General features: G+C 36.7%; 1 protein-coding gene across 1 annotated transcript in view; it reads right to left on the bottom strand.

The window, feature by feature from the left end:
* The window catches only part of Cul3 (cullin 3), a 344,806-nt gene that overhangs the window by 106,699 nt on the left and 220,672 nt on the right, over positions 1 to 17,435 (bottom strand). The window contains exons 11-12 of the mRNA XM_090375913.1: positions 17,187 to 17,294; positions 16,950 to 17,074 (exon numbers count right to left, since the gene is read on the bottom strand). Coding sequence (XP_090232039.1) covers positions 16,950 to 17,074; positions 17,187 to 17,294 — 233 coding nt within the window. The remainder of the gene's footprint in view (positions 1 to 16,949; positions 17,075 to 17,186; positions 17,295 to 17,435) is intronic.

Below are 17,435 nucleotides of genomic sequence, written 5' to 3'. Positions count from 1 at the left end.
TCATACAGTTTTTTTTTTTTTTTTTAATTATTGCCCTTATGCCATTATATTTTAGAACATTTCCTTCACAGTAAAAGCCTAGACGAAGTTTCAAAATCTGCCAATTTCTTCTTTGCAAAGTTCGTATAATATTTTAGTTGCCTGAACCCCTCTAAGTTGCTACTGTCAGTCTGTCACTAGTTCTTTGAATATTGTGCACAATATCGGAATCACGTGGATATTCAGCTACTGTGACCATGTAAACATAGACAATAGAAATTTACTGGAAGGCATGGATCACCCACTTCTTCGAAAAACAGCCTGTTTGTAGGAGTAAAGGAGAACCACAACACAGGTTGACCAGAGGCTATAATCCGTGTTGGGAATCTGCTTAATCCTCTGAGTGGCTATGGAAAGCATATTGACGAGCGTGACTTCTCGGTATATGATTGCAGGTTTTAGGGACACCACTAACATTGTGAAACGGTAATCAGTTTAACCCTTAATTCTCGCTTTCTAATTACCTAAAGGCCAAAGGTGAGAACGATGCATACACAGTTGTCTCTCCTAATCCGCTCGTTTCATGGAAATTTTTTGTTCAACGGAAACTATTTTAAATGTAATTACCAAAAGGAATGAAAAAAAAAAAAAAATTCTATAAAGAAGTTTGTTAAACAGAGTCTGACTGTAATTAAATCAAAAATGAAGCAATTTTAAAACACACAACCAATCGAATGCTGGAGATGGTGACCCACTCGTTGCACCGTAATTTCGGCTCTGCATACCCAATAATTGCATTCAGGATTTCATTTGTAAAATAAATGATGTTCTCAACAATGGGCTCGCAAATTTTCAAAAAAAATAACAATGGGCTCTCGCGAGCCCACTATAGCTCACCACTGACTATATCCTTTCGTCTTAATATTACAATTCCTTTGTTAAAATTCATATAGGGCTATTTGCTATTTATTCAATTTTACTTCAATTGGATTTAATTGGTATTAATTTTATTTTAATTTTGCATTTTACTTTTATTTTGAATTATATTTGATTGATTTCTTATGCTTTTTCTTTTTGGGCTCTGTCGGGTTGGCTGTGATATATACATCTGCTCGCTATTTTTGCCTGCTATGTATATGTCATAACAGAAATGGAGGCCGTACTTGTTGTATTTCCTTTGGTTTTGACTGCTGGCCCGTGATTGACATAGTTAAAATCTTAGGATTTATAGCATTAAGTACTATTTGTATATGTTAATTTAATTTTATTTAATTTGCTTTTATTTTTCAGGCACTATTGATTTTATAAGTTACAGCTCTTACTCCTCAATTTATAGATCGTAGATATAGCTTAGCTTAATTTTCAGCACTCACCTCTTAGTAATCCACTTAGTTTGTTGAAAGAATCACCACATATATAGCAGTTATGAAATTTTTAACAATTTAAAGAAATTATAAATTTAACAATTACTAAATTATGAGCTTTAAAGATTTGCCTAAGAAAGGAAAGTGCACCTTCCATTCTATGGTTGTCTAGTTAGAAATTATGTATTAAAATAAATTAAAGTGAGATAGACAGCTAATAGCTGTCTATCTCACTTTAATTCTAAATCTTCTTCTAACTGAAGATGATTTCGAGCGACTTTCGAAATCGTCTTCAGTTAGCTATAGTGGGGAGAGAAGAGCACGTGAAGTGTGTTATATACTGGTTAAGTTCCCGAAATGCATTTCAGTGCACGTGGAAACTTTATATGTGCTAAAACCACCACTATCGACACTTTATTTAACACATGAGACTCAAATTTACCCTCAAAGTAGAAACCAATAATAAAATTAATTTTCTAAATCTCACCATATACAAAATCAGTACAATTTTAGGCACCAAAATATACAGAAAGAACACACATACAGGTTCTTACATTACAACTCACACCATCCTCTATACATCAAAAAAGTAGTTCTCTATAATCAGATATATAATGCTATCAAATATAGTCACACAAAACCGACCTATCCGTAGAATTGCAATACCTCACCAAAAAATTTATCGACAGGAAATACCCATTACAACTAATAAAAGAAACCATTACTAAAGTCTATAACAGTACTAATAACCCTAGAAAAATTAATAACCACGTGAATAAGATACACAAACCTTTTTTTACACCCTCCCATACCATCAACAATATGCTAGACAACTACAACAGGTTTTTAAGACTACAGATATCAAATTAATATTTACATCTTATAATAAATTAAGTTCTAAATTTAATTCATACAAGACAACATATGAATATGGGGAACAGGATTATAATAACATTATATAATTGATTAGATGTCAATCAGATTGTCAAGCATGTTACATAGGCAGTACAACAGCAAAATTTGGGACTTTTCTAACACACGTATATACTATCACTTTAAAGGCTTCAAATATAACTTATAAAGTACAGACTAACACAACATGTTCAATCTTACAATCATAACTCACTCATCGATTCAGCTATTACAGTAGTTAAACTAAATTCCAGTTATAAAATTCTTCAAAATGGAGCTCTCATTATTGGGTGGCTCAAGCGCCACACATCGTTCCACATATTAAACAAAAAGACTCCAGCCAACTTCTCCCCCATTTGGAATTTAGCATGTATAAAGTTTATACGTGCACTGAAATGCATTTTGGGAACTTAACCAGTATATAACACACTTCGCGTGCTCTTCTCTTCCCCACTATAGCTAACTGAAGAGGATTTCGAAAGTCACTCGTGCACGGCTATTAGCTGTTTATCTCACTTTAATTTATTTTAATACATAATTTCTAACTAGACAACCATAGAATGGAAGGTGCACTTTCCTTTCTTACGCAAATCTTTAAAGCTCATAATTTAGTAATTGTTAAATTTATAATTTCTTTAAATTGTTAAAAATTTCATAACTACTATGTACGTGGTGAATCTTTCAACAAACTAAGCTATATCTACGATCTAGTCATTACATCAAAGCACATAAGGACTCCTTAATATATCATCAGTCCTCAATTTATATTAATGCAAAACATCTATAATGTGCTACAACGTTCTACCACATCCAGGAATCTTCTACACCTTTCTGTTATATTCTTGAATATTCTAGGAATTTCTTAGATATAAGTTTTTTGATTTTTATAAATAATAGAAAATACTTTAGTAAAAATTGGTAAGCAAGTTTTGGTCCTATTTTAATAAAAACTTTTTTTTTGGGGGGGGGGGGGGGGGAGTGATTCCAAACTTTTAGACAGGAGTGTATGCACAAAGCACCTATTGTCTTCAATCGTTTCTCTCTCTGTCCACATGTAATAACTCTACTACTAGTGAATGGATTTTCATAAAATTTTACATTTCGCTCTTTTAGAGAGATTTGTTAAGCAATTATTATTTTTATTTTTTCATACACATCATCACACAGGCTATCTATATATTGTATATTATAGCTGACTACTAGATATTGTGTGTTGCCACACACTGGTTGGAGGAATGAAAGGGCAATGTGGCAGGTGCACAGAAACAATTTCTCAATTCATGCATAAAAGTTATTGCTTTTTAATGGCATTTTTTAAAAAATAAATCATGAATAATTACTATTTGCTAACGTCCTGAAATGTAATGCACTGCATACATTAACAAACTTGTTCATTTTGCTTTGTCACAGTGTTTGCCATAATAATAATAATACAGGTCTACATAGAAGTAGGCCTGCATTATTATTATTAATTACTGATCCTTTCAGTTCAAGAAACAAGTTAATCTACACAGTGCATTACATTTCAGGCATGTTCAATTTTTTTTTTCCGTGATTAATAGAACTGAAAAATACATTATTCTAATTTATCTCCTTATCAATTAATTACTAAGATAACTTTATAAAGCAGTTAATAAACTTAACCTAACCTATCCAAAGAAAAGTTAAAGAAACTATGTACAGAGTGTGGCAAAAAAATAATGAGACCGAATTAAAATATAGATATATATCTAACATGAGTACTGCTCTGGGAGAAAACATAAGAGAAGAGCAGCAGAAGTATGACCTTGGCAGTTCTGCCAACCCAAACCAGTTGGCTTTGAGTACTTTTCTGTATGGACATTCTTTATGCATCATGTCCCAAGTCTGCCAGAAACCAAAGAATGGAAAGACAGGTCAACAAGTATTGTGTAAGGCAGGAAAAGTCCTACTGAAACACACAAAATGTTATGACAGCATGTGGGGATGAGGCATTTTCCCACACACACATATCTGTGAACTGGTAGACAAAGTGCACAATTTACTAGCAAATTATTACCACAATTATCACAGACTTGGGGAAAAGAAAAATTTGCAAAAAATTTGTTCCACACTGTTTTGCATGATGAGGAAAATCTCTGATAACTGAATGCTTGCAAACATTTTATTCTAACAGATGATAGCAAAAATGGCACTTCCTAAACAGCATTACCACTGAGGATGAGTTGGTACTTCTACTATGATCCTGAAACCAAAATACAAACTACAAAATGGCAATCACAGAGCACAACAACACCAAAAGGTTCATTTTCAGAAATTGTGTATGAAAACCGTGCTGATTGCCTTCTTCAATCACAAAGGGATAATTCATAAGGAATTCATTCCAGAAGAAAGGAAGAACTGTTACCAGCAATTAAACACTTGTTGGCAAGAATCAAGTACATATGGCCAGATGTGTAACAGTCTAATTAAAGGCTGTTGAATGACCACATGCCTTCTTATACAGCGATCAACATGTAGACATTTCCGGCTTGCAAGCAAGTTGCGGTGCTCAACCGCCCTCCTTACTCCTGAGTTGGATCCAGCAGACTTTTCCGTTTCTCAAGTAGAAATTGAGACCAACTTGATAGTGTTTATGACATTCAGAAGAATGTGACAGAAGAACTAAATACCATCACAGCAAATGAGTTTTCAAAAGTGTGCTGTAATAAGTGTATTCGGTCCCTTGGGGACTATTTACTGGGTGTCTATGAGAGCTTCAGGTGTAGGGTAGATGACCACCTCGATTGGTTGGTTGGTTGTTTTGTTGTTTTTTGGCACATTGACAACGGAGATCATAATGCGCCAGTTCATTTGTTATATTATGTCTTTGTATGTATATTCATTCTCTATATCTTGTCGTATTAACTGGAGTTAAATATTTTCTGTGATTATATACTCTATCATTATTTATAGTAGATGGTAGATGTTGATTGTCTGCATGAATCTGAAAATGTCTGATAGACGTCCCTCGTCACCTAGGATATCTCTGAGGGTGATGTCTTGATTTCTTTTTTTTATGTAATGCTGAGAAAATCTTTCGTCGATCATTTTCATAGGTTGGGCATTCTATGAGTATATGTCTGATTGTTTGGGTAGTATTGCATGCTTGGCATCTTGGAGGTTCTTCTGCACGTAGTAAATAGCCATGTGTGAGGTGTGTATGTCCAATTCGTAGTCTAGTCAGAACAACTTCGTCTCTCCTTGATTTCCTTGTGCTTGTTTTCAAATGTTCAACTTTTGGTTTTATTTTATATAATTTATTTGAAGTTTGTTTTTGCCAGAGTTCTTGCCATTGTGTCAGAGAGCGGTTTTGAATGATTGGTTTATAATCCTGATACGGGACTGGGAAAGGTTGTTTCTGAAGGTTAGTTGTTGATTTTGCAAATCTATCAGCTTCTTCGTTTCCTTTTATCCCTTTGTGGCCTGAAGAAAAACAAGAAAAGTATTTCTTGTTTTTCTTTTGTTAAGTCTGTTAATATCTGTTTAATTTGCACTAGAACTGGATGGGTTGTATTGGTCGTGGTTTGAATGGCTTGTATTGCACTTAATGAATCAGAGTATATTACTGTTCTCAAATGATATGTGGTTCTGAAGTACTCCAGGGCTATCTGAACTGCTACTAATTCTGCAGTGTAGACGCTGCATTCTTTTGGAAGTTGGCGTGCCAGTGTAGTGTCTGGGAATACTGCCGATGCTCCTACATGGTTCTCTGCTTTTGATCCATCTGTATATATTGGTAAATGATTGGGATATTTAGTTCTATGTGCTGCATGCAGTTGTTGAAAGTTAATGTCTGATAAGTTATTTTTATTCCAGGTTTGCGTGGAGAGTTCACAAGTTGCGGAGTGGTTTATCCATGGTGGTATTATGTGCCTTTCAAGATTTGCAACATTATCAATGTTAAGATCATATGTTGTCAGTAGCTCTTGCAGTCTGATTCCTAGAGGCTTGTTTGTACTTTTGCGATTCCTATATATGTTTTCCCATTTTGGTGAGAATAATGATGCCCAAGTCGGATGATTTCTTGTGGATGTTATCTTGTATGCATAGAGTAGGGCCAGCTGTTGTCTCCTGAGGAACAATGGTAGTTCATTCGCTTCTGTATAAAAACTGTATGAAGGTGATGTGCGGAATGCTCCTGTTGCTAGTCGTAGTGCACTATGGTGAATCGGATCTAACCATTTGAGGGCGCTCTTTTTGGCGGAAGCATAAACAGGTGCTCCATAATCTATTTTTGATCTTACTAGTGTTTTGTACAGATTGAGCAGGGTATAACGGTCTGCTCCCCAAGATAGTGATGTTAAGACTTTAAGGATATTAAGCCGTCTCATACATTGTATTCGTAATTGCTTTATATGTTCTATGAAGGTTAACTTGTTGTCTAAAGTGAGTCCAAGAAATTTTACGCTTTGTTTGATGGGTATTTTGTGACCTTCTATTGTTAGTTCAGGGTCGGGATGTAAATTTCTTTTCCTGCAGAAGTGTACGCAGACTGTTTTTTGTTGTGAAATTCTAAATCCGTTTTTCTGGGCACAACTACTGATTTTGTTAATTGCGCATTGCAGTTGCCTTTCTATTGTTCCCATATTCTGTGCTTGATACGATATACTGAAGTCATCTACATATAGTGCATGCGACACCGTGGATGGAAGTTGTTTTGTGATGCCATTTATTTTTATGATGAATAGTATAGCACTGAGGACAGACCCCTGGGGGACTCGACTCCTTCTTCTTGTTTATATGTTTTTGACATGATGTTCTGTACTCTGACCTGAAATGTTCTGTTTTTCATAAAGTTTTGGATGAAGTGCGGTAAATGTCCTCTGAGGCCTGTATCGTGGATGTCTTGTAGTATACCGTATCTCCAAGCTGTATCATATGCCTTTTCTGTATCAAAAAATATGGTAACCATATGTTTTGAACTTATAAATGTATCTCTTATGTCTGTTTCTATTCTTACGAGGTGATCTAAGGTGGATCTATTACCTCTAAACCCGCATTGCATAGTGCTTAACCGGTTGGTTGTTTCTAAAAACCAGATTAATCGTTTGCTGATAATTTTCTCCAAAACTTTTTGCTCAAGTAGCTAGTGAGCGCTATCGGTCGATAGTTGTTTGGGTCTTTCTGATCTTTATTCGGTTTTTGGAAAGCTAATACTATTGCATGATGCCATGCTTCAGGATATTGCTCTTCTTGAAAAATGCGATTGTACAGTTTAAGAAGGTTTTCTATTTCTTTTTGCTTCAGATGTTTAAGCATATCATAATGTATGTTGTCTGGTCCAACTGCACTTGATTTTGTTTTTGATAATGCTTCACGTAATTCATGCAATGTAATTGGTTGGTTATAGGAGTCAATATGTTTGGTGTTAAAATTAATTCTGTTTTTTTTCAGTTTTCTCTTTATAGGTCAAAAATTCTTCACGATATGATTGTTTTGATGATACTTTGGCAAATGTTTCTCCTAGTATATTAGCTGTCTCTGAAGGTTCAGTAATGTTTTCGCCATTCCAGTGTAATACTAAGGATGGTTGGTTTTTGTATTTCCCGTTCATTTTCCGTATTTTATTCCATATTGTCTGTGGATTTGTTGTTTTATTTATTGAGGAAGTAAACTGGATCCAGGAAATTTTTTTGGCTTGTTTCCTTGTGTACCTGGCTAGCGCTCGTGCTTGCTTAAATTTTATCAGATTTTCAGTTGTAGGACATCTCCGGAACTTATTCCATGCTTTGTTTTGTTGTCTTTTTTTTGTCATACAGTCCTCATTCCACCAGGATTTTGGATGTAGCGGGAAACGAGTTGAAGTTCTGGGTATTGTTTGCTCAGCTGCTTGTATTAAGGTGTCTGTGACATGTTTCACAGCTTCATCGACTGATTTTTCTTGAATGCTTTGTGAATTAAATATTGCGAGTTCTCTAAATTTTTCCCAGTTGCCCTTTTCTATTTTCCAGCGGGGTGGTCTGCTGGGATGACGGAGTATTTCTGATCAGTGTGGTGATTACTGGGTAGTGGTCACTGCTGTATGGGTTTTCTATTACTTGCCACTTTAATTCTGGTAGGAGTGAAGGGGTGCATATGGTTAGGTCTATTGCTGAGGTCGTACGACTAGGAAAGTGAAAACAAGTATGTTTACCGTTGTTAAGTAGAGAAAGATTATGGTGATCTATTATTCTTTCTATTATTCGTCCTCGTCTGTTGATGTCAGTGTTTCCCCACAGATGACTATGCCCATTCATATCTCCCATTATACAGAAAGGTGATTGGAGTTCGGAGATTAGTTGGTCTATTTCTTCAAAAGTTATATCTGATCCTGGTGGAAGGTACACTGAACAGATGGTTAACTTAAATCTTAGTGTTATTCTTACAGCTATCGCTTCGAGGTTGCTGTTTAAAGGAATGTGTTCAGTTGGGATGTGGTTATGAACCAAGATGGCTACTCCTCCACGTGTTGGCCCATCTCTTATTCTGTCTTTCCTATACATTGTATAATTTTTCACTGAAAGGTTGTCTTGTTGTCTAAGGTATGTCTCTTGAAGACAGAAACATATTGGCGTATGGTGTGTAATTAGATACTGGACATCGTCGTAATTGGTTCGTAGTCCTCTACAGTTCCACTGGATGAACTGGTCCATTAGTGGGTTTTCCTAGGGCTTTCGGGTTGTTTCCGAAATGGAACATTCTTATATTTTGTCTTATCTTTTTTAGGGTATTGAGGCTGATTCATGTCCATATCTTCTTCTGTGAAAATTTCTAGTACTGGTTCTTCAGATGTGTTTATTTTTCCTATGTCCATCTGTTCGGTTGCTTTGGTGTTTGTAGGTTTACCTCGGTCTTTGTTGTGCTGTTGATTTGTTGGTATTTGTTCTGCGTGAATAGAAATTGGAGTATTCACTATTTTCTCCTGTTTTTGTGCCTTAAATGATTCTTTTGGCAGCATGGAAATTTAAGTTTGAACTTCTACTGATTTATATTGGATCACTGTTTGTGCATATGATGGCTTGTTTGTAGTCAATGGCTGTATTATTCTTCTTGCTTCTTGGTACGTTGTGTTGTGTTCTGTTTTATATTTCTGAATTAATTTCTCTTGTTTCCATTTTTCGCACGTTTTTGAGTAGGCTGGGTGTTCCCCTTTACAGTTTATACATTTCAAGGAGTTCGCAGAGCAATCTGTAGTCTCGTGTTCTTTAGAACCACATTTTGCACAGGTAGCCGAGTTTCTGCATGCCATTTGCGAATGTCCAAATTTCTGACATTTGTAACATCGCAATGGATTTGGAATGTATTGTCTTACTTGGCAGTTCAGATATCCTGCTTTGACTGTTGCTGGAGGTTTCGGAGTATTAAAGGTTATGATTAGAGTTCTTGTTGGAATTATATTTCCATCCCTTCGGATATTAATTCTCTTGACTCCTGTTACCCCTTGACTTCTTAATTCTTCTGTGAGCTCTTCTTCTGACACATTTAAGAGGTCCCACTCGGAGATCACTCCTCTGGAAGAATTCAGAGTGTTGTGTGGTGTTACAACTACTGGAAATCCTCCAAAGATTGTCGTTGCTAGCAACTTCTGGGAGTGATTAGGACTTTCTGTTTCTACTAGTATGTCCCCGGATCTCAGGCGTCGAACAGACTTGGGAGATCCTACTAGACCCTCTAAAGTTTTCTGAATTACGAAAGGAGACATACGTCCTAATGTTTGATCTCCTGTTGCATGTATAACTATGTATGTCGGTATTTTTGGTGGGTCCATATCTGTCTTCTGTCTCTTTGCCTTTGTCTTTTCTGTATCTCTATTCGGTAGGGCTTTCTCTTGAAGCCCTGTAGTATCAGTAGTTATTTTACTACTCATGTTTGCTCTTTTGGCCCTGGGAGTGTTACTTTCCTCTCCCAGGTTACCAGCCCCGCCACGTGGAGGCAAGAGCAGTGCCTCTTAGTGACCAAGCGGCTGTGTAAGTTAGATTAGTAAAAAGTGAGAATAACAGAAAAAATAAGAAAGGTGATTTTCCTTTCTGTGTCTTCACTTACTGACTGTAAGATAAAGAGCTGCTTCACAAAAAATAATAGGAATTACCGATGAAATTAAAGAAACTTGTATATCTTTTAGATCACTCTATATATCGCTGGGAATCGCTTAGTCACTAATAAATCGCTTGGCACCTGGGGCCACCCACCTCGAAGAAATTAATGAGGGTCCCGTCAAGCTCTCAGCTGCCCAACTCAACACCAGAGTTCACTCCTGGGCATCAGCCAACACAGCGGCAATCTTCAAGACAGAATGCGCTGGTCCCAAAGGAACTAGTTATTGTTGGTGACTCTATTGTCAGGGAAACGGGGAATATATTGTGTAAAAAGAATAGATGGAACAAGACCAGGGTATGTCTGCCAGGGTCAAAAGTTGATGACGTTGTAAAGCATATATCATCTTATAAGGGCACAAAAGGTGATAATGTTGTACACGTTGGCACCGATGACATTAAGAGTAGGAGATCTGCAGATTTACTTAACAAGTACAGGTCAATGTTGCAAAAAAGTCGTGAGCTAGGGTTAAATTTGAAAGTGTCTGCAATTCTGCCCAGACACGATAGGAGGGAGTACATGATGACAGCCTTGTCAATCAATTCGTCCCTGGAGGGAAGGTGCAAGGCTCAAGGGGTAGAATTTTTTTCAGCTTGGTCAGTGCTTGTTAACAGGAGAGACTGCTTCTGCAGGGATGGGATACACTTAAATAGAAAGGGTGCAAGAATATTTGCCGATGCTATCGAGGCAGTGTTAGGTGGGTCGGAAAACTGATAGTTTGGGGGATTCGCAGACTAAAAGGTTAAAAGTAGCCGCAGGCAGAGGTGATTCTTGTACAATTTCTATTAAAATAAGTAGCGAATTGGAGCAAGGGGGTGCTAGGGGTTTCAGGGACGGATGGCAGTAATCCTGAAATAGGTGGGTATATGGGATGTGTTAGGGTAACTAGGAATAGGAGTAGGAGCATGTATGCTTGCATGTATACCAATGCTAGAAGTATAGTAAATAAATTTGATTAATTTGAAGTGTTGGTCAAGACATCAAAGGTGGATATTGTTGGGATAGCAGAGACGTGGTGTCACACAGATATAAGGAATGCAGAACTGGAATTTGGGGAGTATGATGTATACAGAAAGGATAGGAAGGGAGGAGGTGCTATGCTGTTAATTAAGAAAAACATAAAATCAAAAGAAGTGCATCCAGTTGATATAGATGAACAGTGCACTGTTGAGTCAGTTTGGTGTGACATAAGCAAGCACTGCAAAAGCAAAAATAAGAGTAGGAGTGTGTTATATGCTTAATGACTTGAATGAGTACAATGAACAATTGTACAGAGAAATAGGGTGGGCTAGTAAATCAGAATGTCTTATAATGGGGAATTTTAACTTCCCAGATAGTGACTGGAACTTGTGGGTTGGTCACTCACACACTAGTAAGACTTTTGTAGATTTATTGGATGACTGTTTTCTGCAGCAGCATGTTCGAGAGGCAACCAGAGAGGGTAATACTCTTGATCTGGTTATCAGCAGTGATCATTCGTGTATTAAGAATTTGCAGATAAAGGAACCACTAGATGGCTGTGATCACAGTGTACTGATGTGGGATTTTCTTAAAGATATAATTACCATCAGGGGTAAAGGAAAGGAAAGGGTATTTGCTTCCTTAAAGGTGAGTACAGTGGTCTCAGACAGTTTTTAAATTCTGTACATTGTGTTCAACTGACGATGTTACCAACAGTAAATTCTAAGTTGGAAGCATTCAAGGAATTAATCGTGGAAGCTTCTAAAAGTTTCATACCTATTAAAAAATATTGTTCAAGGTTTAGGCCTAAACGGTTATCAAATGAACTAATGAGACGCGTGACAGAGAAGAAAAATGCATGGGATGCATATAAATTATCAAGCGACTCAGAAGCCTATGGCAGATATAAGTTAGTCTATAATCAGGTCACAAAGGAGGTTAGGCAGGCGAAGGCAGATTACGAGAAATCCTTGGCAAAAGATGCTAAGAAAAATAGCAAGGATTTCTTTACTTATATAAACTCTAAAAGGAAGGGAATGAATCTGATTGGTCCACTTGATATTGATGGTTCGACTGTTGATGATCCTGCTCAGATAGCAAACAAACTGAATGAGTATTTTGCATCTACATTCACACATGAGGAATTATTAAAGTTTGAAAATGGCAGAAGGTTATCAAATTGTAGCAGGGTGCTTAATGATTTTGTAATAACTGAGAGCAAAGTGGAAGAGAAATTGTTGAAGTTAAACGTAAGGCACCTAGGGTGGATGGGATCTATCCAGTTATATTAAAGGAGGCGGCAAAGCAACTAAGCAAACCCTTAGCCATAATTATGAGAGCATCCTTGGACTCAGGGGAGGTCTCCACGGACTGGAGATGTGCAAATGTATCCCTAATTCACAAAGGGGGATCGAAGGGTGACACGAGTAATTACAGACAGTTAGTTTAACTTCTGTTCCGGGTAAAATAATGGAGTCACTGGTTAAAGATGCATTGCAGGATCATCTAGAGAAGACTGCAGCAATGATTCAGACACAGCATGGGTATATTAAGGGAAAGTCTTGTCTGACAAATTTGATATTATGATGTGGTTACAAAGGAACTGGATGCAAAAAATAATTCTGATATCATATACAGTGAAACTTCCCTTTAACGAACAGCCATGGGGAACGAGAATGTGTCTGTTAGAGAGAAGTGTCCGCTAACAAGAAGTCTGAGGGAGAAAAAAAAAAAAAAGTAAAATCGTTAAACGTTTAATGTAAAATTAAATTAAAATATATACAGATTTTGAACAAAATTTTTGTAAATAATATACAATTACATACACAAGAGATAAAGAAAAATCGTTAAACGTTTAATGTAAAATTAAATTAAATTATATACAGATTTTGCACAATATTTTTGTAAATAATATACATACAATTGTGCTATGCATATTATGACTTTATCTTATGAAAAATACATACAGTAATCACTTATTTTCTTCTGCACCTTCTTCCAGCTGATAATTTTGTTTTCAACATTTGTTTGGAGTGAAGAAACCATCGAAAGTCCTTCAGTATCTTCTTCAGCGGCAAAAAATTTTTTAAAAGATTGCTTTGTATGAGCGCTTCTTCTATTTTCATCGGTGGTTCGTCGTTAATATGTTCTTCGACAGAATGACCTCCTTCCATTTCTTTATCCTCATGAGGAACTTCTTGAAAAATATCGATGATAATGTCGTTGATATCCAGAGCACGATCTTCTGTAGTGAGGTTCGAGTCTATATCTTTGTAGCCAGGGTCATTTGTAGCAGAAGTATCGTACATTATCAATAGATGGTGAAGTTTTTGTTCTTCTTGGTGCTCCACATTGCTGTTCACAACTTCAATTTTTGCGTTTGAGAAATCAGACTTTACAAAACAGTTCACAACAGTTTGTTTTCTAATTGCATTTACTGAAGAGGAAATCCGTTGAACCGCATCTAGGATGCTGAGTTTCTTTGCAAGGTCACTCGCACATGTTACATCGTTCATGTTTGCAATGAGATGTCTTAAAACACATTTTCTGTAGTGAAGTTTAAAATTTTTTATTATCCCTTGATCCAAGGGCTGACACTCTGCAGATGTGTTTGATGGCAGAAAAACGATTTGAATGGTGGACAATTCAATGGGCGGATGAGATGCAGCATTATCCATGAAAAGAATAATTTTTCTGTTTTGACAAATCATGTTTTGGTTAAAGTGACTTATCGATTCACTCATGATATCTCGTGTCATCCACGCTTTTTTATTAGACTTCCAATCAACATTCATAAGATTCAACTTTATGCCCTTGAAACAACGAGGATTTTGTGGCTTTCCTATAACAAGAGGTTGTTCAAAGTCTCCCAGCATATTTGTACACAACAGTACAGTCAAGTGTTTCTTAGAAATTTTTCCGCCCTGGCACTTTTCGTTTTTTAGACTCGTTTTTTCAGGAAGAGCTTTAAAAAACAACCCTGTTTCATCACAGTTGTAAATATCCTTAGCTTCAAAATCATGACATAAATCTTCCAATTTGACGGTCCACTCTGTTACAACCCCAGTATCAACAGATCCACCTTCACCACTTACGGTTTTCCAAGAAATTTTATGCCGAGTTTTGAACTTGTCTAGCCATCCCACAGAAGCTTTGAACTCATTTACTTCCATAGATTTCGCAACCTCCAAAGCCTTTTCCCTAATAATAGGCCCATTAATGAGAATTTTTTAGCACGTGCGCGACAAAACCACTCATACATAACATTGTCAATTTGAAGTTTTCAGGAATGATTTTTGAACCTGATCATTTACGTGTTGCCAAAATTGTTTGAGCAGTTCATTTTATTTTCTTTAGGATGTCGCTTACCTGCATCTTCCCGATTTTGAATTTTGCAGCGAGATTGCGAACACTATTTTTTTGCCGATCATACGCATTAATGAGTTCGACTTTTTAAAGTTAAATGTTTACAAGAAGACATCGTGCACTTCACACGACACTGAACAAAACTGAAAACTGAAACTCAAAAGACGAAAGGCCGAAAAATCCCCCCCCCCCCGCACACACACTGAATTCATCAGAAGTTTTACATGTGCCTTAAAATTCTTGAAAAAGAGTTTAGAACTGCGGCGTAAATCTTGATAAAATTCAGAGAATCGGAAATAGAAAATAAACACATGATTGAGGAAATACGGGGAAGAAACGTTCCTAGAAAAAGGCCCATGAGCTCGCCTGCTGTCCGTTATGGGGAGATCAAATTAAGTGCTAATCTAAACGAAACAGTGCAGATTGCCTGTCCACGTCCATTACAGAGAATGACCGCTAGACAGAAGCTGAAAACACATTAAAACCAATAGAGGAGAGTTGGGGAATTTGAAAATGTCCATTGTAGAGAGAGATGTCTGTTAAAGAGAGGTGTCCGTTAGGAGAAGTTTCACTGTATTTAGATTTCAGGAAAGCTTTTGATGCTGTTGAGTGGGAGAAGACAGAGGGTAGTAATTAATTGGTGCTGCTCTTTGTGGACTAATGTTATTAGTGGAGTCCAACAGGGTTCGGTGTTGGGTCCTCTGTTGTTTTGTATATTTATCAATGATATTGATGAAGGTATATCAGGCTTAGTGTCGAAGTTTGAAGATGATACAAAGGTTGGCAGGGTTGTTAATGACAGTAATGGCAGTGTGCTACTGCAACAGGATGTAGATAATTTGGGCAGATGGGCTAAGAAGTGGCAGCTGAAGTTTAACCTTGACAAATGCAAAGTACTGCATATGGGTAGAAGTAACCCCAGAGAAACGTACCAACTGTGTGGTACTACATTTAAGGTGGTAGAAAATGAAAAAGACCTGGGAGTAATTGTGCAGTCAGATATGAAGTTTTCTGAGTAATGCAGACAGGCAGCCAGGACAGGTCATGGGGTTTTGTCAATGATATATAGGAATTTTGCAAGCAGGGAAAAGGAGGTGACTGTCCCTCTGTATAAGGCAATGGTCAGGCCACGCCTTGAGTACTGCGTACAGGTCTGGATGCCTCATTTTAGGAACAATGTAGATTTGCTTGGCGTGTACAGAGAAGGGCAACAAGATTGGTGAGGGGAATGATGGGATCCTCTTACCAAGAGAGGCTAAGTTCTGCAAACTGCAGTGGCTGGAGACTAGGCACCTGCACGGTGATCTGATTGAGGTGTATAAGGCCTTGAATGGGTTGAGCACGCTGAATTCTGATGGGATCCTTCCACTTGTTCAGATTACGAACCTAAGGGGGCATAAATTCAAATTAAGAAAAGACAGATGTAGAACAGAAGTGCGGAAATTTGCCTTTAGCCAGCAGGTAGTTAATTGCTGGAACAAACTTCCACCTGTCGTTGTGGAAGTTGATAGGTTAAATAAATTTAAGGAGGAACTGGACAGGCATTTGGAGGGAATGGTGTGATTTTTTTTTTTTTTTGGCTGATGCTGCATAAGCTCATACACTTGCTTTCTTGCATCACATGCCACTACCACTACTACTATTACTATTTTGAGGGAGATGAGTAAGAAAATATTTTCAAATATTTTGCCTTATTTGAGTACAGCCTCCTTACTTTTTTTTACCACGCAGTGTACATAAAAAAATTTACTCTTCATTTTTTTTTTTTTTCCCCTCTTTCAGAAAATAATAAACAGAAATATGGGAAGGGTGTATGTGTGGACACGGACACACACACACTCACCCACCCACCCACCCTTTGGCATAATATAAATTCATAATGAACAATTTGCCCCACCCATCTCCCTTCTCTTACTTTCCTGGACATCCTGACCACAGAGAGAAGTTATGCATGTGACTAAGGGACTGGTATAGACATTCTAGAATGCGATCTTTATAGATAATTATCTCAGAGTAATAGTGGTTTAAATTGTAGTTTACATTTAATTAAAAAAGAGAGAGACTACTAGCAAAAATGATTGGCAAGCAGGTGCAAAGGGTAATACCTTTTCTTCCTACTGCTTGTTAGTAATAACAACAGAAGAAAATTAAATTACAATTTATCAGAATTAAGAGCACTTCTTAAAAACACGAGACCAATCATGCAAGTTTCAAAATGATATATTCAAAGAAATATGTTATATCTTAATTTCAGAAAGATTCAAAATTATATACCTTCTGAAAGCCTCAAAAGCATTTCGAGGAGCCATTGGAATGTTGCACTTTGGTGTTGCTGCTTGGGTAGGCCAAAATCCAGTTGTTAGTACACGAACATTTAGGTCTACTCCATACAAATTAGTCTGAAGAAAAACAGATATTAATTTTAAATCTTCAAGAAAAATGAAATAAAGAATACATTCCATATGAATATTTACAAGATTACAGAAATTAAAGCTACAAAAATAAACTTACTCCTGAGGTCTGTACATGTGACTTGAACTCTTCCATCATTGTATTGGAAACTGACATATCTTTAAACATTCCTTCAAGTTTAGATGTAAATTGACATCCACATTCTGTCTAAGATTCAAAAATAGTTTATAAGTAACTAACTAATAAATAATTTTAAATATAAACTGACATCTACATTCCATCTAAGATTCAAAAATAATTCATAAACTAATAAATAAGTTAATGATATAATCCATTAACTTTGGTGGT

Source organism: Mastigoproctus giganteus, chromosome 6 (genome assembly GCF_048544385.1).
Source record: "Mastigoproctus giganteus isolate SK-2022 chromosome 6, ASM4854438v1, whole genome shotgun sequence".
Classification (NCBI taxonomy): domain Eukaryota; kingdom Metazoa; phylum Arthropoda; class Arachnida; order Uropygi; family Thelyphonidae; genus Mastigoproctus; species Mastigoproctus giganteus.
Note: the sequence above shows the minus strand (reverse complement) of the source record. Positions and strands in the feature narration are given on the sequence as shown.